The sequence below is a fragment of the Procambarus clarkii genome, chromosome 22 (genome assembly GCF_040958095.1).
Source record: "Procambarus clarkii isolate CNS0578487 chromosome 22, FALCON_Pclarkii_2.0, whole genome shotgun sequence".
NCBI lineage: Eukaryota > Metazoa > Arthropoda > Malacostraca > Decapoda > Cambaridae > Procambarus > Procambarus clarkii.
The window spans coordinates 41,306,354-41,329,454 of NC_091171.1; the positions used below are offsets into that span (position 1 = coordinate 41,306,354).

At 50.0% G+C, this 23,101-nt stretch overlaps 1 protein-coding gene across 1 annotated transcript; it reads left to right on the forward strand.

Annotated features, from left to right (window-relative positions):
* The first annotated feature begins 251 nt into the window (after positions 1-251).
* LOC123761404 (A-kinase anchor protein 5-like) lies at positions 252-884 on the forward strand. Its single transcript, XM_045747426.2, has one exon. The coding sequence runs from the start codon at positions 252-254 to the stop codon at positions 882-884; it is 633 nt and encodes a 210-aa protein (XP_045603382.2).
* The last annotated feature ends 22,217 nt before the right edge of the window (positions 885-23,101 follow it).

Sequence of the window (23,101 nt, forward strand, 5' to 3'; positions counted from 1 at the left end):
TAATATCAAAATATTAAAATAATTGTTTTTACGAATATTAGGCACAAAGGTCACAGGTTATAAAACATTTATTTCTTCTTTCCAGATTTTTTGTCGGGAAAAGGTCGGACCTTCTCTCTCTCGTCTTGTCCACCCTCTATTTTCTTCGCCACGAGAGGGGGACATGAGCCTCCACTCTCCAGCGCCACGATGCTTCTAATCACTTACTCCCGAGCTAGACCATTGTTACACTCACCCTTCAGGTCATAACAATGATTAGCACCTCCACAGACCAGCCTGGCCCCAGCCCGTACCACAGATCGTCGGTAAAGCCTGAAAGGAGAGAACGTCGCCACAGACAGACAGACAAGGCCACAGCTGGCACCACAGACGAAGTCACAGCTGGCACCACAGACGAAGCCACAGCTGGCACCACAGACGAAGTCACAGCTGGCACCATAGACAAAGCCACAGCTGGCACCAAAGACGTGGCCACAGCTGGCACCACAGACGAAGTCACAGCTGGCACCATAGACGAGGCCACAGCTGGCACCATAGACGAAGCCACAGCTGGCACCACAGACAGAGCCACAGCTGGCACCACAGACGAAGCCACAGCTGGCACCACAGACGAAGCCACAGCTGGCACCACAGACGAAGCCACAGCTGGCACCACAGACGAAGCCACAGCTGGCACCACAGACGAAGCCACAGCTGGCACCACAGACGAAGCCACAGCTGGCACCACAGACGAGGCCACAGCTGGCACCACAGACGAAGCCACAGCTGGCACCACAGACGAAGCCACAGCTGGCACCACAAACGAAGCCACAGACGCAGCCACAGACGGGGCCACAGCCGGCACCGCGGGCCACCGCCAAGCCAGACAATGCCCAGCAGGGTGAAGTAATCTACAACCTGCCACAGTGTCTCCTTCTGCCACACACATGGCGGCGAAAACTTCTCACGCGAAGTCTAAGTTTAAATCTCCAGTGATTTCTTCTCTCCAAGAATGTTTTCACTCCTAATGCCGCGCTGACTAAGTGAAATAGCACATGACGAACCGCCCCAGAAAGACAACGTCTTGGGACGTCGTCACATTCACTTAGCATCTTCGTGAAAAATTTTTTTCTGTAAAAGATGCCCAATAACACAATAGAGAGATCCTTAAGTAGTAGAAAACTTAGATATATGGCTTGAGGGACACTGGAGTGCCAGTTTCAAAGACACTGGAGTGCCAGTTTGAGAGACACTAGAGTGCCAGCTTCAGAGACACTGGAGTGCCAGCTTTAGAGACACTGGAGTGCCAGCCTAAGAGTCACTGGAGTGCTAGCTTGAGTGTCACTGAAGTGCCAGCTTGAGAAACACTGAAGGACTGCCATCTGAACAGGCACTATAGGAGGGCCAGTTTGAGAGGCGCGATCCATGTAGAGGGAAATGAGAAGCGAGTAAGGAGGAGAGGCAAGAGCGAAGAGGAAGAGCAAGGTCCTGGAGGAGGAAGACAAGGCCGTGGAAGGAGGAGGAGGAGGAGGTATAACGGTGGCAGGAGTAAGCAAAGCCCTGGACGATAAGGGAAGGGTCCTTGAAGAAGCCAGCGGCACCCTGGGAGGAGGCGACGCGGCCCTAAGACAAGCAGGAAGAAGTTTTTTGTTTAAAGGAGGAAGTTGGACTGCTGGAGGCGGGAGCATGGGGCTCCACCACCACCACGACTACCACCATCTTCACTACCACGGTAAGTACGGCACGACCACCACGACTACCACCACCATCATCACCTCAGTAACCATAGTACCACCGCAATTACCACCACGAACACCACCTCAACCACAGCACAATCACAACTACCACCACCACCACCTCAACCACAGCCCAACCACCACCACCACCTCAACCACAGCCCAACCACCACCACCACCTCAACCACAGCCCAACCACCACCACCACCTCAACCACAGCCCAACCACCACCACCACCTCCGTCACAGAATAACAACAATCTCCAGTGCTCACTGAATGACAGAGAACACCTTAGACACGCGGCACTAAATTAACATCAAATTTTCCGGAATCCTGAATGAAAAAAAAAATATCTCATCTCTCAAAACATTCAAGTTCGATATCATTTTGAGGGCTTAATTATACCAGCGTCTTCTCAATTTCCTCTAAATTAAAATATGCACATTTAGGAACATGTATATGTATGTAGCAGCCCTAGACTACATGCAGGGGCTACATAGGGAGTCCAGAGCCGAGTCCGTGAGGCTAAACCCTGCCCATCTCATAGGATATATATAGACCACATGGTCTACAGACCACATGGCTATGTGGTCTGTAGCTCGGATGCAGTATGAGGACAACATAAAAGTATATGAGGCAGTATTGATACGAGAAAAAAGGCCACTATTTCGAAGGAATGGTTATCCATACCGGGGTATTGACCAACGCAACAGCCTGTCCTTGTGGGTGTATTATGAGGATATCCTCCATGACCACGAGAGGTAATAAAGTGATTGAAAAGTTCCCGGTTCGTCATGCCTGTGAAAATAACTCCACGGGGATCACCCTTCACATTTCACTTACCCGTCAAACGTCCTGCTCGTGGTGCAACTATAGTGCACAGCTACTATTTTTATCAATTATAAATAACTCCCTGATTTGTAAATATATTTACCACTCTCTCAGTATAATAAGTTACAGGGAGATCGTTCCAGAACATCGGCAAAATTTTGTTTGATCAGCTCTGAATACAACAATATATATATATATATATACTCTCTACCCTCCAGTCATTAGGTACACGCGATTCTATCACTATATATATATATATATATATATATATATATATATATATATATATATATATATATATATATAGATAGAATCGCGTGTACCTAATGACTGGAGGGTAGAGAGCCGTGATATGACTGACGAGTGAAAAAGCAGGAGAGTGAGGGAGGCCGGAGAGGGAGGGAGGCCAGAGAGGGAGGGAGGCCGGAGAAAGTGACCAGTACAATGTGTGTGGACAAAGAGCGGGGACGCAAGCCGAGGAGTTATGTAATGATGCCAGAGCTGATGTAAGACAACAGCTCTTGCTTGCATTTTCGCTAAGAACTTTAATGACATACCTAATGAACTCTAGTGTTAGTTCAAGAGAGAGAGAGAGAGAGAGAGAGAGAGAGAGAGAGAGAGAGAGAGAGAGAGAGAGAGAGAGAGAGAGAGAGAGAGAGAGAGAGAGAGAGAGAGAGAGAGAGAGAGAGAGAGAGAGAGAGAGAGAGAGAGAGAGAGAGAGAGAGAGAGAGCGAGAGAGCGAGAGAGCGAGAGAGCGAGAGAGAGAGAGAGAGAGAGAGAGAGAGAGAGAGAGAGAGAGAGAGAGAGAGAGAGAGAGCGAGAGCGAGAGCGAGAGAGAGAGAGAGAGAGACAGAGAGAGCAGAAGAGATATACCTAAGATCATCAACTACTATCAGTTCCACTGCAACAGATCTGGGCAAGCCAAATGACATTTGACTGATCTCTTGGCCAGTTGACGGCAGGGAGGGTCCGGGCCAGCCAAAGATAACCACCTCAATCAATGAACAGGGACCAAATTTCCCTGCAGTAATTACAGTCTAGTAATTCCTCTTAGAACAGGTGGCGAGGGAAGGGCAAGCTGGGATCAAGTATATTAATTTCATTAGATATATAATTATTGTCATTAGTATAATTATTAAAAATATTATTATTATTTGACATTCGTCAATGTATGTATGGCTGGGCCATCAAAAGGCTCAAGATAAAATATTAGAACAAATATGTATCTAGTTTAATGTATGGGTTACTTATGAGTAATTAGAGTATACAGAATTTGATGTATGTTCACCATACAATACGTATGATAGAGCGGGAGAGATTTACGGGGACTCGTTGAGACTATTGTGTATGAGAGACAAGAATGATAACACTGAAGGTGGACAGGAGTAATGTTATGGTGGGGAGAGACGGATGTTGTGATGCTGGAAGATGTCGCACCTCCAACATCACACATCCCAGGATCTAAGACGTGTGGGGTGCGGGAGAGAGGCGTCGTGTCAGCACATCCCAGGATCTAAGACGTGTGGGGTGCGGGAGAGAGGCGTCGTGTCAGCACATCCCAGGATCTAAGACGTGTGGGGTGCGGGAGAGAGGCGTCGTGTCAGCATACCTTAAGGGTAAGGCAAGAACAGTACCTGGGGACAAGGAAAGCTAGGCTAAACAAAATACTTCATTAGTAATATAAATAAATAGGTAGAGAGGTGAGCATTGAGTGGCGGTGTCAACCATGAATGTGATGGTTGCCATGATGCAGGATGAGAGGGAACAATCAAGAAATACAGCAGTATACATACACTATCTAAGAAGCAAGTGCGCTGTAAAAAAAAAGGAATATATAATGAAATGAAAACAAATGGTAGTGAGAGATAAAGTGCGCAATAAGTCGATAAATCACAAGATTGGGCGGCGCTTACAGAGATCGTTTGGCCACGTTGAACGACTGAACGATGATAGACTGACATAGAGAGTATATTCGAGCGTTATGCGCGGGAGAGGAAGGTGTGTGTCGACACAGTGTGTGTGGTTACAGCAGCGTGTACAACACCCGGGATACGGGGGGTACAAACACAATCTTCTGAAAGCAGTTTAGGCGGGTACAGAATCTCTTCCGTAACCCCTAAACTGGGAGTGAATATGTTCCTCAGTACTATCAGGCGAGGGTGAATATGTTTATCTGGGAGAATGTGTTGATAACTGAGCTGAATGTGATCATGTCTCCGAATCTGTTGTGAGTTGTGTGTGATATAATGTTCCTGTTTCTCTCCGGAGTGACGTCTACCCGCCTCATGCAAGTGTGAGGGACCAACTACTGTTGACCATGTGGATAAGTACTATTGGCATAAATGCTTGTATTTGCTGTAGCAAAGAGACACAAAAGCGATTATGCTGCAGCAGAATTGTTATTGTGATTATGCAGCATAGACAAGGTTAAATGCAGATTTGTGATAGCAAGACCCGGGTCATAGATGACAGGACCACGATTATAGTCCTTACTGAATAGTGGTAGCACACAGGCCCCGCTCCTCGCGTACGATGACGTCTGGTTGACCAGACCACACACTAGAAGGTGAAGGGACGTCGACGTTTCGGTCCGTCCTGGGACCATTCTCAAGTCGATTGTGAGACGTCTGACAATCGTCCCAGATGACGTCTGGGTTCGAGCCCCTAGCCAAGGAGGAGTGATTGGGCGTGCCAATCAATAACTAATGCGTGTCAAAGAAACAGTTTTTTTATATAACGATTCAAATATTACACATGAATTGTCAAAGAAAACTTGACCAAAGAAAAACATGCGATCTTACCAAGTAATAAGCAACTGTGTCCAAAAATGTTTAAAACTTTGTTAAAAAGAATTCTGCCATAGATTGTACCAAATGTAACAATACTGGAAAGAACAATTGCGTCAAACAGAAATTCGTAATGGTAATTGTCCCAAAGGCCTGCCAAACAGGATTGTGTCAAACAGGACTGTGTCAAACATGGACTGTGTCAAACAGGACTGTGTCGAACAGGACTGTGTCAAACATGGACTGTGTCAAACAGGACTGTATCAAACAGGACTGTGTCAAACAGGACTGTGTCAAACAGGACTGTGTCGAACAGGACTGTGTCGAACAGGACTGTATCAAACAGGACTGTATGAACAGGACTGTGCCAAACAGGACTGTATCAAACAGGACTGTGTCGGGGGTAGGAGGGGGGTAGGGAGTGGGACGGGGGATGGTGAGGGGGGGGGTAGGGAGGAAGGTGGGGAGGAGGGGGGAAGGGAAAGGTGCTGTGGTGGGGTGGTGGAGTTGAAATTGAAATTGAAATAAGTTTATTGAGGTAAAATACACACAAAGGGATGAGGTAGCTCAAGCTATTCTCACCCCGTTCAGTACATCGTGTTAATACATACATACACACACATCACAAACAATAAACATATTACCAAACATTCTGAGAGATAAACATATACATTTCCTCCTTTACACAAGTAGTATGGTACCAGACGTACACACAAATACTTTTATGACCTAGGTATACTGTATACACAACTTGCAAGAGTCATGCAGATAATTCAACAAATACAGTGGAGTTGAGGTGTTGTGGTGGAGTACTGGAGGCGGAGTAGAGGGTGGTGTGGTGTCGTTATGATGGGGGGGGGGGAAGGATTCAGGTGTGGTAAATATGGAGGAGGGAAGTAGTTAGTTGAGTGAGAGGGAAGATGGTAGGGAAGGAGGCGTGGGGGGAGGGGGTGGCGACCTGGTTGTAAGCCGATAGGTGGATCGTATTCCAAGGAAAAATTAGTAGGTTAAGACTATGGGAAGGGAAAGTTCTCAGCCTGCTCCCCTGAGTCAGACGTCGTCGGGTCCTGGACCATTTTTGTAACAAAATGATAAGGGAGGATAACGATAAATTAAGTCAAAGCGAGAAGGGGTTTAATAAATTAGTAAGGCAGAGAGGGAGGGAGGTAGGGAGGTAGGGATGGAGGGAGGGAGGCAAGAGAGGGAGGGAGGTAGGGAGGTAGGGATGGAGGGAGGGAGGCAAGAGAGGGAGAGAGGGAAGGGTGAGGAGAAGCAGAAGTGGTTGAGCCGCAGGTTATCACAACTTGGGTAAATATAGAGGTGATCTTGCTTAATTGTTAATGGAATTCTTAACAACTTCTCGAGGGGGGGAGCCAAGAATATTCCCCGGGTGAGGACTCTTACTGCATCATGCTGGCTCGTTGCAGCACTGGTGCGATGGTCAGAGTCATTGGCTACTGCATCACTCACCACAGCCCGCCCCCCCCCTCATCAATGATGAGGGGGGGGGCCGGGCTGTGGTGAGGGAGGCCGGGCTGTGGTGGGGGGGCCGGGCTGTGGGGGGGGGGGTGGCGGGCTGTGGGGGAAGGGCCGGGCTGTGGTGGGGGGGCCGGGCCGTGGTGGGGGGGCCGGGCTGTGGTGAGGGAGACCGGGCTGTGGTGGGGGGGGGCCGGGCTGTGGTGGGGGGGCCGGGCTGTGGTGAGGGAGACCGGGCTGTGGTGGGGGGGGCGGGCTGTGGTGGGGGGGCCGGGCTGTGGTGGGGGGGCCGGGCTGTGGTGGGGGGGCCGGGCTGTGGTGGGGGGGGGGCCGGGCTGTGGGGGGGGGGGGGCTTTGGTGGGGGGGGGCGGGCTTGTGTCTCCGTCAGTGCATCATATATATGTAAATGAAGTCGCTGTGTAATACCTTCGTCAAGTTATGAGTTTTTCATATAAGTGCTAACTACCGGCACGCGCGTGCACACACACACACACACACACACACACACACACACACACACACACACACACATTCAGAAGCTTGTGTAAAGAATCATTCAGAACTTTGTATACCACATATGTCAGGCCAATCCTGGAGTATGCAGCCCCAGCATGGAGTCCATATCTAGTCAAGGATAAGACTAAACTGGAAAAGGTTCAAAGGTTTGCCACCAGACTAGTACCCGAGCTGAGAGGTATGAGCTACGAAGAGGCTATGGGAATTAAACCTCACTTCGCTGGAAGACAGAAGATTTAGGGGGTACATGATCACCACATTCAAAATTCTCAAGGAAATTGGTAGGGTAGATAAAGACAGTCTATTTAACACAAGGGGAACACGCACAAGGGGACACAGGTGGAAACTGAGTGCCCAAATGAGCCACAGAGATATTTGAAAGAACTTTTTTAGTGTCAGAGTGGTTGACAAATGGAATGCATTAGGAAGTGATGTGGTGGAGGCTGACTCCATACACAGTTTCAAGTGTAGATATGATAGAGCCCAATAGGCTCAGGAACCTGTACACCAGTTGACGGTTGAGAGGCGGGACCAAAGAGCTAGAGCTCAACCCCCGCAAGCACAAATAGGTGAGTACACACGCACACGCACAGAGTGTGTGTTCAGAGTTCAGAGTTCAGAGTTCAGAGTGCGGCTATTATGTCATAAAATGCCTCCATGTGTTAGCGGAGGAGAGAAAATATTACTGGAGCGCGGCCCAGGCAATGGTTGGGTGGAAGTTCAGAGTTCAGAGACTACATAGCAGGCACCATGACGATAGGAGGGACCAAGAGTAGTAGTAGCAGTAATATATTACCCTCCACCAAACGACTGAAGACCCAGGCAACAGTATGACAACAACAACATGGCAGTTAACACTATAATTGAGAGGGCAGCCTCTGCTGCCTGTAGAAATAGATCCCACCTGCTCATCATGAGCGACTTCAATCACGGAAGGATAGACTGGGAGCACAAGGAACCGCATGGAGGTGAGGATACACGGACAGCTAAACTATTGGAGGTGGTGACAGAAAACATTTTAAGCCAGCATGTCAAGGAACCCACAGGAATGAGAGGCAACGAAGAAGTCGGTCTCAGAGGGCGAGGCGTCACCAGTGGAGTCCCGCAGGGGTCAGTCCTTGGACCTATACTGTTTCTGATATATGCAAATGATCTCCCAGAGGGTACAGAATCGTTCCTCTCATTGCTTGCTGATGATTCAAAAATCACGAGGAGGATTATGACAAAGGAAGATAGTATATGGCTACAAGAGGACCTAGACAAACTGAATGAATGGTCCAACAATTGGCTACTAAAGTTTAACCCGAGTAAATGTAAGGTAATGAAACTAGGATGTGGAAACTGGAGGCCAGACACAGGATACAGAATAGGAGATGAAGTCCTTCACTAAACGGACAGAGAGAAAGATCTAGATGATATCACGCCAAACCTGTCTCCTGAAGCCTACATAAAAAAATAACATCTGTGGCGTATGCGAGGCTGGCTAACATCAGAACAGCCTTCAGGAACCTGTGTAAGGAATCATTCAGAATCTTGTATACCACATATGTAAGACCAATCCTGGAGTATGCGGCCCCAGAATTGGAGCCCGTACCTTGTCAAGCACAAGACGAAGCTGGAAAAAGTTCAAAGGTATGCCAATAGGCTAGTCCCAGAACTAAGAGGCATGAACTACGAGGAAAGGCAGCGTGAAATGCACCTGACGACTCTGGAAGACAAAAGAGTAAGGGGAGACATGATCACTACCTACAAAATCTTCAGAGGAATTGACAGGGTTGAAAAGGATAAATTGTTTAACATGGGTGGTACGCGAACAAAGGGACACAGGTGGAGACTGAGTACCCAAATGAGCCACAGGGACGTTAGAAAGAACTTTTTCAGTGTCAGAGTAGTTAACGGATAGAATGCATTAGGCAGTGATGTGGTGGAGGCTGACTCCATACACAGTTTCAAACGTAGATATGATAGAGCCCAATAGGCTCAGGAATCGGTACACCAGTTGATTGACAGTTGAGAAGTGGGACCATAGAGCCAGAGCTCAACCCCCGCAAGCACAACTAGGTGATAACATCTAGGTGATACACAAAAACACACACACACACACACACACACACACACACACACACACACACACACACAGGAAAGGTTCAAAGGTTTGCCACCAGACTAGTACCCGAGCTGAGAGGTAGGAGCTACGAGGAGAGACTACGGGAATTAAACCTCACTTCGCTGGAAGACAGAAGAGTTAGGGGGGACATGATCACCACATTCAAGATTCTGAAGGGGATTGATAGGGTAGATAAAGACAGTCTATTTAACACAAGGGGCACACGTACTAGGGGACACAGGTGGAAACTGAGTGCCCAAATGAGCCACAGAGATATTAGAAAGAACTTTTTTAGTGTCAGAGTGGTTGACAAATGGAATGCATTAGGAAGTGATGTGGTGGAGGCTGACTCCATACACAGTTTCAAGTGTAGATATGACAGAGCCCGATAGGCTCAGGAATCTGTACACCTGTTGATTGACGGTTGAGAGGCGGGACCAAAGAGCCAGAGCTCAACCCCCGCAAACACAACTAGGTGAGTACAACTAGGTGAGTACACACACACACACACACACACACACACACACACACACACACACACACACACACACACACACACACACTCTCTCTCTCCAGAAAGATAGAAAGATCGTGTTATTAGATAATATATTACGGAATAAATATTAAAGAAACTTGTTAAAACAATAATAACTTTAACGTTGCGACAAATTAGTGAGACAAGACGTGTTCACAACACGCCACGACGGCCCCTCACCGGAGACATATTACCTCGCTAATGATATACGAAATGTTAATTTTGAAGACATTAATTTGTTAAGACAAGTGAAAGTTTGCACAGAGGTTGCCTGGATCTTCGAGAGCGTGGCGAGGACCACTACACCTGTACCAGAACCCCATCAAACATTTACGAAACCTGTGCATCTTCCCTTAATGATGGAGGATTTGTTTATATATTTTCCAAACCCTTTACGAGCTTCTAACACAACCCATGATCATTATTGTTGAAGCAAGATGTACAGGTTTCGTTAGTGGTTACAAAAATCTTGGCCCTGGCAGACAGTAGCGCACTCCTTTCTTCCTTCAGCCTCAGGGAAGGTGATCTGGACGGTTGGGTGGTGTGGTGTTGTGTAGGGTGGTGTGGTGTAGTGTAGGGTGGTGTGGTGTTGTGTAGGGTGGTGTGGTGTTGTGTAGGGTGGTGTGGTGTTGTGTAGGGTGGTGTGGTGTTGTGTAGGGTGGTGTGGTGTAGTGTAGGGTGGTGTGGTGTTGTGTAGAGTGGTGTGGTGTTGTGTAGGGTGGTGTGGTGTTGTGTAGGGTGGTGTGGTGTTGTGTAGAGTGGTGTGGTGTTGTGTAGGGTGGTGTGGTGTTGTGTAGGGTGGTGTGGTGTTGTGTAGGGTGGTGTGGTGTTGTGTAGAGTGGTGTGGTGTTGTGTAGGGTGGTGTGGTGTTGTGTAGGGTGGTGTGGTGTTGTGTAGGGTGGTGTGGTGTTGTGTAGAGTGGTGTGGTGTTGTGTAGGGTGGTGTGGTGTTGTGTAGGGTGGTGTGGTGTTGTGTAGGGTGGTGTGGTGTTGTGTAGAGTGGTGTGGTGTTGTGTAGGGTGGTGTGGTGTTGTGTTGGGTGGTGTGGTGTTGTGTAGGGTGGTGTGGTGTTGTGTAGAGTGGTGTGGTGTTGTGTAGGGTGGTGTGGTGTTGTGTAGGGTGGTGTGGTGTTGTGTAGGGTGGTGTGGTGTTGTGTAGGGTGGTGTGGTGTTGTGTTGGGTGGTGTGGTGTTGTGTAGGGTGGTGTGGTGTTGTGTTGGGTGGTGTGGTGTTGTGTAGGGTGGTGTGGTGTTGTGTAGGGCGGTGTGGTGTTGTGTAGGGTGGTGTGGTGTTGTGTAGGGTGGTGTGGTGTTGTGTAGGGTGGTGTGGTGTAGTGTAGGGTGGTGTGGTGTTGTGTAGGGTGGTGTGGTGTTGTGTAGGGTGGTGTGGTGTTGTGTAGGGTGGTGTGGTGTAGTGTAGGGTGGTGTGGTGTTGTGTAGGGTGGTGTGGTGTTGTGTAGGGTGGTGTGGTGTTGTGTAGGGTGGTGTGGTGTTGTGTAGGGTGGTGTGGTGTTGTGTAGGGTGGTGTGGTGTAGTGTAGGGTGGTGTGGTGTAGTGTAGGGTGGTGTGGTGTTGTGTAGGGTGGTGTGGTGTTGTGTAGGGTGGTGTGGTGTTGTGTAGGGTGGTGTGGTGTAGTGTAGGGTGGTGTGGTGTTGTGTAGGGTGGTGTGGTGTTGTGTAGGGTGGTGTGGTGTTGTGTAGGGTGGTGTGGTGTTGTGTAGGGTGGTGTGGTGTAGTGTAGGGTGGTGTGGTGTTGTGTAGGGTGGTGTGGTGTTGTGTAGGGTGGTGTGGTGTTGTGTAGGGTGGTGTGGTGTTGTGTAGGGTGGTGTGGTGTTGTGTAGGGTGGTGTGGTGTTGTGTAGGGTGGTGTGGTGTTGTGTAGGGTGGTGTGGTGTTGTGTAGGGTGGTGTGGTGTTGTGTAGGGTGGTGTGGTGTAGTGTAGGGTGGTGTGGTGTTGTGTAGGGTGGTGTGGTGTAGTGTAGGGTGGTGTGGTGTTGTGTAGGGTGGTGTGGTGTTGTGTAGGGTGGTGTGGTGTTGTGTAGGGTGGTGTGGTGTTGTGTAGGGTGGTGTGGTGTTGTGTAGGGTGGTGTGGTGTTGTGTAGGGTGGTGTGGTGTTGTGTAGGGTGGTGTGGTGTTGTGTAGGGTGGTGTGGTGTTGTGTAGGGTGGTGTGGTGTTGTGTAGGGTGGTGTGGTGTAGTGTAGGGTGGTGTGGTGTTGTGTAGGGTGGTGTGGTGTTGTGTAGGGTGGTGTGGTGTTGTGTAGGGTGGTGTGGTGTTGTGTAGGGTGGTGTGGTGTAGTGTAGGGTGGTGTGGTGTTGTGTAGGGTGGTGTGGTGTAGTGTAGGGTGGTGTGGTGTTGTGTAGGGTGGTGTGGTGTTGTGTAGGGTGGTGTGGTGTAGTGTAGGGTGGTGTGGTGTAGTGTAGGGTGGTGTGGTGTTGTGTAGGGTGGTGTGGTGTTGTGTAGGGTGGTGTGGTGTTGTGTAGGGTGGTGTGGTGTTGTGTAGGGTGGTGTGGTGTTGTGTAGGGTGGTGTGGTGTAGTGTAGGGTGGTGTGGTGTTGTGTAGGGTGGTGTGGTGTTGTGTAGGGTGGTGTGGTGTTGTGTAGGGTGGTGTGGTGTTGTGTAGGGTGGTGTGGTGTTGTGTAGGGTGGTGTTGTGTAGGGTGGTGTGGTGTTGTGTAGGGTGGTGTTGTGTAGGGTGGTGTGGTGTTGTGTAGGGCGGTGTGGTGTTGTGTAGGGTGGTGTGGTGTTGTGTAGGGTGGTGTGGTGTTGTGTAGGGTGGTGTGGTGTTGTGTAGGGTGGTGTGGTGTTGTGTAGGGTGGTGTGGTGTAGTGTAGGGTGGTGTGGTGTAGTGTAGGGTGGTGTGGTGTTGTGTAGGGTGGTGTGGTGTTGTGTAGGGTGGTGTGGTGTTGTGTAGGGTGGTGTGGTGTTGTGTAGGGTGGTGTGGTGTTGTGTAGGGTGGTGTGGTGTAGTGTAGGGTGGTGTGGTGTAGTGTAGGGTGGTGTGGTGTTGTGTAGGGTGGTGTGGTGTTGTGTAGGGTGGTGTGGTGTTGTGTAGGGTGGTGTGGTGTTGTGTAGGGTGGTGTGGTGTTGTGTAGGGTGGTGTGGTGTTGTGTAGGGTGGTGTGGTGTTGTGTAGGGTGGTGTGGTGTTGTGTAGGGTGGTGTGGTGTTGTGTAGGGTGGTGTGGTGTTGTGTAGGGTGGTGTGGTGTTGTGTAGGGTGGTGTGGTGTTGTGTAGGGTGGTGTGGTGTTGTGTAGGGTGGTGTGGTGTAGTGTAGGGTGGTGTGGTGTAGTGTAGGGTGGTGTGGTGTTGTGTAGGGTGGTGTGGTGTTGTGTAGGGTGGTGTGGTGTTGTGTAGGGTGGTGTGGTGTTGTGTAGGGTGGTGTGGTGTTGTGTAGGGTGGTGTGGTGTTGTGTAGGGTGGTGTGGTGTTGTGTAGGGCGGTGTGGTGTTGTGTAGGGTGGTGTGGTGTTGTGTAGGGTGGTGTGGTGTTGTGTAGGGTGGTGTGGTGTTGTGTAGGGTGGTGTGGTGTTGTGTAGGGTGGTGTGGTGTTGTGCAGGGCGGTGTGGTGTTGTGTAGGGTGGTGTGGTGTTGTGTAGGGTGGTGTGGTGTTGTGTAGGGTGGTGTGGTGTTGTGTAGGGTGGTGTGGTGTTGTGTAGGGTGGTGTGGTGTTGTGTAGGGTGGTGTGGTGTTGTGTAGGGCGGTGTGGTGTAGTGTAGGGTGGTGTGGTGTTGTGTAGGGTGGTGTGGTGTTGTGTAGGGTGGTGTGGTGTTGTGTAGGGTGGTGTGGTGTTGTGTAGGGCGGTGTGGTGTAGTGTAGGGTGGTGTGGTGTTGTGTAGGGTGGTGTGGTGTTGTGTAGGGTGGTGTGGTGTTGTGTAGGGTGGTGTGGTGTTGTGTAGGGTGGTGTGGTGTTGTGTAGGGTGGTGTGGTGTTGTGTAGGGTGGTGTGGTGTTGTGTAGGGTGGTGTGGTGTAGTGTAGGGTGGTGTGGTGTTGTGTAGGGTGGTGTGGTGTTGTGTAGGGTGGTGTGGTGTAGTGTAGGGTGGTGTTGTGTAGGGTGGTGTGGTGTTGTGTAGGGTGGTGTGGTGTTGTGTAGGGTGGTGTGGTGTTGTGTAGGGTGGTGTGGTGTTGTGTAGGGTGGTGTGGTGTTGTGTAGGGTGGTGTGGTGTTGTGTAGGGTGGTGTGGTGTAGTGTAGGGTGGTGTGGTGTTGTGTAGGGTGGTGTGGTGTTGTGTAGGGTGGTGTGGTGTTGTGTAGGGTGGTGTGGTGTTGTGTAGGGTGGTGTGGTGTAGTGTAGGGTGGTGTGGTGTTGTGTAGGGTGGTGTGGTGTTGTGTAGGGTGGTGTGGTGTTGTGTAGGGTGATGTGGTGTTGTGTAGGGTGGTGTGGTGTTGTGTAGGGTGATGTGGTGTTGTGTAGGGTGGTGTGGTGTTGTGTAGGGTGGTGTGGTGTTGTGTAGGGTGGTGTGGTGTTGTGTAAGGTGGTGTGGTGTTGTGTAGGGTGGTGTGGTGTTGTGTAGGGTGATGTGGTGTTGTGTAGGGTGGTGTGGTGTTGTGTAGGGTGATGTGGTGTTGTGTAGGGTGGTGTGGTGTTGTGTAGGGTGGTGTGGTGTTGTGTAGGGTGGTGTGGTGTTGTGTAGGGTGGTGTGGTGTTGTGTAGGGTGGTGTGGTGTAGTGTAGGGTGGTGTGGTGTTGTGTAGGGTGGTGTGGTGTTGTGTAGGGCGGTGTGGTGTAGTGTAGGGTGGTGTGGTGTTGTGTAGGGTGGTGTGGTGTTGTGTAGGGTGGTGTGGTGTAGTGTAGGGTGGTGTGGTGTTGTGTAGGGTGGTGTGGTGTAGTGTAGGGTGGTGTGGTGTTGTGTAGGGTGGTGTGGTGTTGTGTAGGGTGGTGTGGTGTAGTGTAGGGTGGTGTGCTGTAGTGTAGGGTGGTGTGGTGTTGTGTTGGGTGGTGTGGTGTGGTGTTGTGTAGGGTGGTGTGGTGTAGGGTGGTGTGGTGTAGTGTAGGGTGGTGTAGTGTAGGGTGGTGTAGTGTAGGGTGGTGTGGTGTTGTGTAGGGTGGTGTGGTGTAGGGTGGTGTGGTGTTGTGTAGGGTGGTGTGGTGTAGGGTGGTGTGGTGTTGTGTAGGGTGGTGTGGTGTTGTGTAGGGTGGTGTGGTGTTGTGTAGGGTGGTGTGGTGTTGTGTAGGGTGGTGTGGTGTTGTGTAGGGTGGTGTGGTGTTGTGTAGAGTGGTGTGGTGTTGTGTAGGGTGGTGTTGTGTAGGGTGGTGTGGTGTAGTGTAGGGTGGTGTGGTGTTGTGTAGGGTGGTGTGGTGTAGTGCAGGGTGGTGTGGTGTTGTGTAGGGTGGTGTTGTGTAGGGTGGTGTGGTGTTGTGTAGGGTGGTGTGGTGTTGTGTAGGGTGGTGTGGTGTTGTGGAGGGTGGTGTGGTGTTGTGTAGGGTGGTGTTGTGTAGGGTGGTGTTGTGTAGGGTGGTGTGGTGTTGTGTAGGGTGGTGTGGTGTTGTGTAGGGTGGTGTGGTGTAGTGTGGGGTGGTGTGGTGTTGTGTAGGGTGGTGTTGTGTAGGGTGGTGTGGTGTTGTGTAGGGTGGTGTTGTGTAGGGTGGTGTTGTGTAGGGTGATGTGGTGTTGTGTAGGGTGGTGTGGTGTTGTGTAGGGTGGTGTGGTGTTGTGTAGGGTGGTGTGGTGTTGTGTAGGGTGGTGTGGTGTTGTGTAGGGTGGTGTGGTGTTGTGTAGGGTGGTGTGGTGTTGTGTAGGGCGGTGTGGTGTTGTGTAGGGTGGTGTGGTGTTGTGTAGGGTGGTGTTGTGTAGGGTGGTGTGGTGTTGTGTTGTGTAGGGTGGTGTGGTGGTGTGTAGGGTGGTGTGGTGTTGTGTTGGGTGGTGTGGTGTAGTGTAGGGTGGTGTGGTGTTGTGTAGGGTGGTGTTGTGTAGGGTGGTGTGGTGTAGTGTAGGGTGGTGTGGTGTAGTGTAGGGTGGTGTGGTGTTGTGTAGGGTGGTGTAGTGTAGGGTGGTGTGGTGTTGTGTAGGGTGGTGTGGTGTTGTGTAGGGTGGTGTGGTGTTGTGTAGGGTGGTGTGGTGTAGTGTAGGGTGGTGTGGTGTTGTGTAGGGTGGTGTGGTGTTGTGTTGGGTGGTGTGGTGTTGTGTTGGGTGGTGTGGTGTTGTGTAAGGTGGTGTGGTGTTGTGTTGGGTGGTGTGGTGTTGTGTTGGGTGGTGTGGTGTTGTGTAGGGTGGTGTGGTGTTGTGTAGGGTGGTGTGGTGTTGTGTAGGGTGGTGTGGTGGTGTGTAGGGTGGTGTGGTGTTGTGTTGGGTGGTGTGGTGTTGTGTTGGGTGGTGTGGTGTTGTGTAGGGTGGTGTTGTGTAGGGTGGTGTGGTGTTGTGTAGGGTGGTGTTGTGTAGGGTGGTGTTGTGTAGGGTGGTGTGGTGTTGTGTAGGGTGGTGTGGTGTTGTGTAGGGTGGTGTGGTGTTGTGTAGGGTGGTGTGGTGTAGTGTAGGGTGGTGTGGTGTTGTGTAGGGTGGTGTGGTGTTGTGTAGGGTGGTGTGGTGTTGTGTAGGGTGGTGTAGTGTAGGGTGGTGTAGTGTAGGGTGGTGTGGTGTTGTGTAGGGTGGTGTGGTGTTGTGTAGGGTGGTGTGGTGTTGTGTAGGGTGGTGTGGTGTTGTGTAGGGTGGTGTGGTGTTGTGTAGGGTGGTGTGGTGTTGTGTAGGGTGGTGTGGTGTTGTGTAGGGTGGGTGTGGTGTAGTGTAGGGTGGTGTGGTGTAGTGTAGGGTGGTGTGGTGTTGTGTAGGGTGGTGTGGTGTTGTGTAGGGTGGTGTGGTGCTGTGTAGGGTGATGTGGTGTTGTGTAGGGTGGTGTAGTGTTGTTTAGGGTGGTGTGGTGTTGTGTAGGGTGGTGTGGTGTTGTGTAGGGTGGTGTGGTGTTGTGTAGGGTGGTGTGGTGTTGTGTAGGGTGGTGTGGTGTTGTGTAGGGTGGTGTAGTGTTGTTTAGGGTGGTGTGGTGCTGTGTAGGGTGGTGTGGTGCTGTGTAGGGTGGTGTAGTGTAGTGTAGGGTGGTGTGGTGCTGTGTAGGGTGGTGTGGTGTTGTGTAGGGTGGTGTGGTGTTGTGTAGGGTGGTGTGGTGTTGTGTAGGGTGGTGTGGTGTTGTGTAGGGTGGTGTAGTGTAGGGTGGTGTAGTGTAGGGTGGTGTGGTGTTGTGTAGGGTGGTGTGGTGTTGTGTAGGGTGGTGTGGTGCTGTGTAGGGTGGTGTGGTGTTGTGTAGGGTGGTGTGGTGTTGTGTAGGGTGGTGTGGTGTAGTGTAGGGTGGTGTGGTGTTGTGTAGGGTGGTGTGGTGTAGTGTAGGGGGGTGTGGTGCTGTGTAGGGTGGTGTGGTGTTGTGTAGGGTGGTGTGGTGTTGTGTAGGGTGGTGTGGTGTAGTGTAGGGTGGTGTGGTGTAGTGTAGGGTGGTGTGGTGTTGTGGTGTTGTGTAGGGTGGTGTGGTGTAGTGTAGGGTGGTGTGGTGTTGTGTAGGGTGGTGTGGTGTAGTGTAGGGTGGTGTAGTGTTGTTTAGGGTGGTGTGGTGTTGTGTAGGGGGGTGTGGTGTTGTGTAGGGTGGTGTGGTGCTGTGTAGGGTGGTGTAGTGTTGTTTAGGGTGGTGTGGTGTAGTGTAGGGTGGTGTGGTGTAGTGTAGGGTGGTGTAGTGTTGTTTAGGGTGGTGTGGTGTAGTGTAGGGTGGTGTGGTGTAGTGTAGGGTGGTGTAGTGTTGTTTAGGGTGGTGTGGTGTAGTGTAGGGTGGTGTGGTGTAGTGTAGGGTGGTGTGGTGTAGTGTAGGGTGGTGTGGTGTAGTGTAGGGTGGTGTAGTGTTGTTTAGGGTGGTGTGGTGTAGTGTAGGGTGGTGTGGTGTAGTGTAGGGTGGTGTGGTGTAGTGTAGGGTGGTGTGGTGTAGTGTAGGGTGGTGTAGTGTTGTGTAGGGTGGTGTGGTGTTGTGTAGGGTGGTGTGGTGTTGTGTAGGGTGGTGTGGTGTAGTGTAGGGTGGTGTGGTGTTGTGTAGGGTGGTGTGGTGTAGTGTAGGGTGGTGTGGTGTTGTGTAGGGTGGTGTAGTGTAGTGTAGGGTGGTGTGGTGTTGTGTAGGGTGGTGTAGTGTAGTGTAGGGTGGTGTAGTGTTGTTTAGGGTGGTAATATGTAGGGTACGATATTTTTACAGCAAATTATCTATATTTTATTTACGTAACATTTATTGTATTCTGTTCAGTGTTTCAGGAATTTACCCGAAAACAATCCGTAGGGCTACACGGTGCTTCAAGCACACATAGAACCCAGTAGGCTCCGTAATCTGTATACCAGTTGATTGACAGCTGAGAGGCGGAACCAAAGAGCCAAAGCTCAACCCCCCGCAAGCACAATTGTTGAGCCTCGCTACTAAAGGTCCCTTTTAGTACCCCAAGTATGGCAGTGGCTCCTGGGGACGGCTGCCGGCTGATGTCAGATGATATACTTAACTTTTCTTGTTTTTATGTGAGCTGGGACCAGGTGTGTCGCATACCTGCACATATATGGTCGAATAAATAGTTCTGCTTCTCTCTCTCTCTCTCTCTCTCTCTCTCTCTCTCTCTCTCTCTCTCTCTCTCTCTCTCTCTCTCTCCCCCTCTCTCTCTCTCTCTCTCTCTCTCTCTCCCCCTCTCTCTCTCTCTATTTCTCCCTCTATTTCTCTCTCTCTCTCTCTCTCTCTCTCTCTCTCTCTCTCTCTCTCTCTCTCTCTCTCTCTCTCTCTCTCTCTCTCTCTTATAGTTTTCTCGGGGTACCAACTTTCTCGTCTCTGGAGCCAGCAAAATGGGGCCACATCCAGAGCAGATGAGTGATACCCTCCACACGCTGCACTTTTTGTCAGCCTGGGGCTTGATCAGCCCTCGTACCAGAGCTACTGGGAACAACACAGTTGTGAGAGAGAGAGAGAGAGAGAGAGAGAGAGAGAGAGAGAGAGAGAGAGAGAGAGAGAGAGAGAGAGAGAGAGAGAGAGAGAGAGAGAGAGAGAGAGAGAGGACCAGCAACTCTCATATTGCTGCCAGCTCAGCAGCAAAAGACTGGTGGGAATCTGACAGACCTAAATCTTTACAGGGAATTAGGGCCCACATCTCCAACGCCGGAAATCACTCTGCAGGACTCTCTGGGCTGCTGGCCGCATCTGCTCCCACACACACACACACACACATCAAGCACGCACACACACACACACACACACACACACACACACACACACACACACACACACACACACACACACACACACACACACACACACATATACACACACACACACACACACACACACACATACCCTTGGAAACTGAGTGCCCAAATGAGCCACAGAGATATTAGAAAGAACTTTTTTAGTGTCAGAGTGGTTGACAAATGGAATGCATTAGGGGGTGATGTGGTGGAGGCTGACTCCATACACAGTTTCAAGTGTAGATATGACAGAGCCCGATAGGCTCAGGAATCTGTACACCTGTTGATTGACGGTTGAGAGGCGGGACCAAAGAGCCAGAGCTCAACCCCCGCAAACACAACTAGGTGAGTACAACTAGGTGAGTACACACACACACACACACACACACACACACAACTAGGTGAGTACATACATACACACACACACACACACACACACACACACACACACACACACACACACACACACAGACAGTCACAGAAAACTCACACGGCCCACAGTTTCCACTCACCTGTGCCCGGAGCGAGACCAACCCGGACCCTCAGTCACCTGCAGCTCAAACAACTGAGGATGAACCCGCCGGACCCTCACCAGGACTAACCCAAAACACTAAGAGTGGAGATAGAGCTCTTATACGGCTTGATGATGTCAGAGGCTCACCGCCCTCAGCCTCCACCTTCACACGCACATCGCCAGCCACACCGTCGACCCGAACAACATCAACATCGCTCTCAACTACCAAATCAACGATCACGAGATGACCAAACAAGCCAACCGCTGCTAACTAACTCCTGCGTTAAACAAGGCAGCAGAAATAATCAGATGTGAAATCAATTCCGTTGGAAACGCTGTCAGACACAAGAGACAGGACGTCAGGCCCTGTTGTGTGCCATGGGCCTCGGCGCGAGTCCACGGGTCACTTCCAACTCTCACGTTATCTTGAGGTTATCTTGAGATGATTTCGGGGCTTTAGTGTCCCCGCGGCCCGGTCCTCGACCAGGCCTCCAACCCCAGGAAGCAGCCCGTGACAGCTGACTAACACCCAGGTACCTATTTTACTGCTAGGTAACAGGGGCATAGGGTGAAAGAAACTGCCCATTGTTTCTCGCCGGCGCCTGGGATCGAACCCAGGACCACAGGATCACAAGTCCAGCGTGCTGTCCGCTCGGCCGACCGGCTCCCCCTGACTACAAAGGACAGTCAGAAAAAACGCGAACACTCACGCGGAAAGATAGAACGACGCAAAGATAACGCGAAACCACTGCTCTTCCACAGTAGGGGACAAACGCGGGTGACTTCACTTAATACGGACCAGCCCAAACAACCCATAATGACAAAAGAGGTTCTTTGAGGGACTTTGAGGGACTTTGAGGGCGAAAGATATCAATAAGTGGTCAATGGCTCACCTTAGGTATTGAGAGCGCTCAATGGCCACTTAGTGTAACACACACACACACACCTGTGCTGTTGAAGTCAATGATTATATTCATCTTTATTCAACACTTAACTGTTGACTTCCCACACAGACACATTCCTCATCTTCTGTGTCACCAAAAGATGAGGAATGTGTCCTTATCAACTGAGTACAGAAGTTCAGACAATGTCTTACACTTTCAGCTTAAAATTGTATTCAACTGATACATTTATGTACTGAACACATCCTAAAATATCTGGCAAAATTATTTTGGTAAATAATTTGGTTATGAGTATTTTAATATTTTCTCTTGTTGTGATATTTGTTTATGTATGTGACCTCTAGCTGTGTGTATGTGACCTCTAGCTGTGTGTATGTGACCTCTAGCTGTGTGTATGTGACCTCTAGCTGTGTGTATGTGACCTCTAGCTGTGTGTATGTGACCTCTAGCTGTGTGTATGTGACCTCTAGCTGTGTGTATATGACCTCTAGCTGTGTGTATGTGACCTCTAGCTGTGTGTATGTGACCTCTAGCTGTGTGTATGTGACCTCTAGCTGTGTGTATGTGACCTCTAGCTGTGTGAATATGACCTCTAGCTGTGTGTATGTGACCTCTAGCTGTGTGTATGTGACCTCTAGCTGTGTTTATGTGACCTCTAGCTGTGTGTATGTGACCTCTAGCTGTGTGTATGTGACCTCTAGCTGTGTGTATGTGACCTCTAGCTGTGTGTATGTGACCTCTAGCTGTGTTTATGTGACCTCTAGGTGTGTGTATGTGACCTCTAGCTGTGTGTATGTGACCTCTAGCTGTGTGTATGTGACCTCTAGCTGTGTTTATGTGACCTCTAGCTGTGTGTATGTGACCTCTAGCTGTGTTTATGTGACCTCTAGCTGTGTGTATGTGACCTCTAGCTGTGTGTATGTGACCTCTAGCTGTGTGTATGTGACCTCTAGCTGTGTGTATGTGACCTCTAGCTGTGTGTATGTGACCTCTAGCTGTGTGTATGTGACCTCTAGCTGTGTGTATGTGACCTCTAGCTGTGTGTATGTGACCTCTAGCTGTGTGTATGTGACCTCTAGCTGTGTGTATGTGACCTCTAGGTGTGTGTATGTGACCTCTAGCTGTGTGTATGTGACCTCTAGCTGTGTGTATGTGACCTCTAGCTGTGTGTATGTGACCTCTAGCTGTGTGTATGTGACCTCTAGCTGTGTTTATGTGACCTCTAGCTCTGTGTATGTGACCTCTAGCTGTGTGTATGTGACCTCTAGCTGTGTGTATGTGACCTCTAGCTGTGTGTATGTGACCTCTAGGTGTGTGTATGTGACCTCTAGCTGTGTTTATGTGACCTCTAGCTGTGTGTATGTGACCTCTAGCTGTGTGTATGTGACCTCTAGCTGTGTTTATGTGACCTCTAGCTGTGTGTATGTGACCTCTAGCTGTGTTTATGTGACCTCTATCTGTGTGTATGTGACCTCTAGCTGTGTGTATGTGACCTCTAGCTGTGTTTATGTGACCTCTAGGTGTGTTTATGTGACCTCTAGCTGTGTGTATGTGACCTCTAGGTGTGTGTATGTGACCTCTAGCTGTGTGTATGTGACCTCTAGGTGTGTTTATGTGACCTCTAGGTGTGTGTATATGACCTCTAGCTGTGTGTATGTGACCTCTAGCTGTGTTTATGTGACCTTCAGCTGTGTGTATGTGACCTCTAGCTGTGTTTATGTGACCTTCAGCTGTGTGTATGTGACCTCTAGCTGTGTGTATGTGACCTCTAGCTGTGTGTATATGACCTCTTGCTGTGTGTATATGACCTCTAGCTGTGTTTATGTGACCTCTAGCTGTGTTTATGTGACCTCTAGCTGTGTGTATGTGACCTCTAGCTGTGTTTATGTGACCTCTAGCTGTGTGTATGTGACCTCTAGCTGTGTGTATGTGACCTCTAGCTGTGTGTATGTGACCTTCAGCTGTGTGTATGTGACCTCTAGCTGTGTGTATGTGACCTCTAGCTGTGTGTATGTGACCTCTAGCTGTGTGTATGTGACCTCTAGCTGTGTATGTCACCTCTAGCTGTATGTATGTGACCTCTAGCTGTGTGTATATGACCTCTAGCTGTGTGTATATGACCTCTAGCTGTGTGTATATGACCTCTAGCTGTGTGTATATGACCTCTAGCTGTGTGTATGTGACCTCTAGCTGTGTTTATGTGACCTCTAGCTGTGTGTATATGACCTCTAGCTGTGTGTATATGACCTCTAGCTGTGTGTATATGACCTCTAGCTGTGTGTATATGACCTCTAGCTGTGTGTATATGACCTCTAGCTGTGTGTATATGACCTCTAGCTGTGTGTATATGACCTCTAGCTGTGTGTATATGACCTCTAGCTGTGTGTATGTGACCTCTAGCTGTGTGTATATGACCTCTAGCTGTGTGTATATGACCTCTAGCTGTGTGTATATGACCTCTAGCTGTGTGTATATGACCTCTAGCTGTGTGTATATGACCTCTAGCTGTGTGTATATGACCTCTAGCTGTGTGTATATGACCTCTAGCTGTGT

What these genes read in the sequence shown, in the direction of transcription:
- LOC123761404 (XM_045747426.2), top strand. Translation starts at nt 252, where the DNA reads ATGATTAGCACCTCCACAGACCAGCCTGGCCCCAGCCCGTACCACAGA.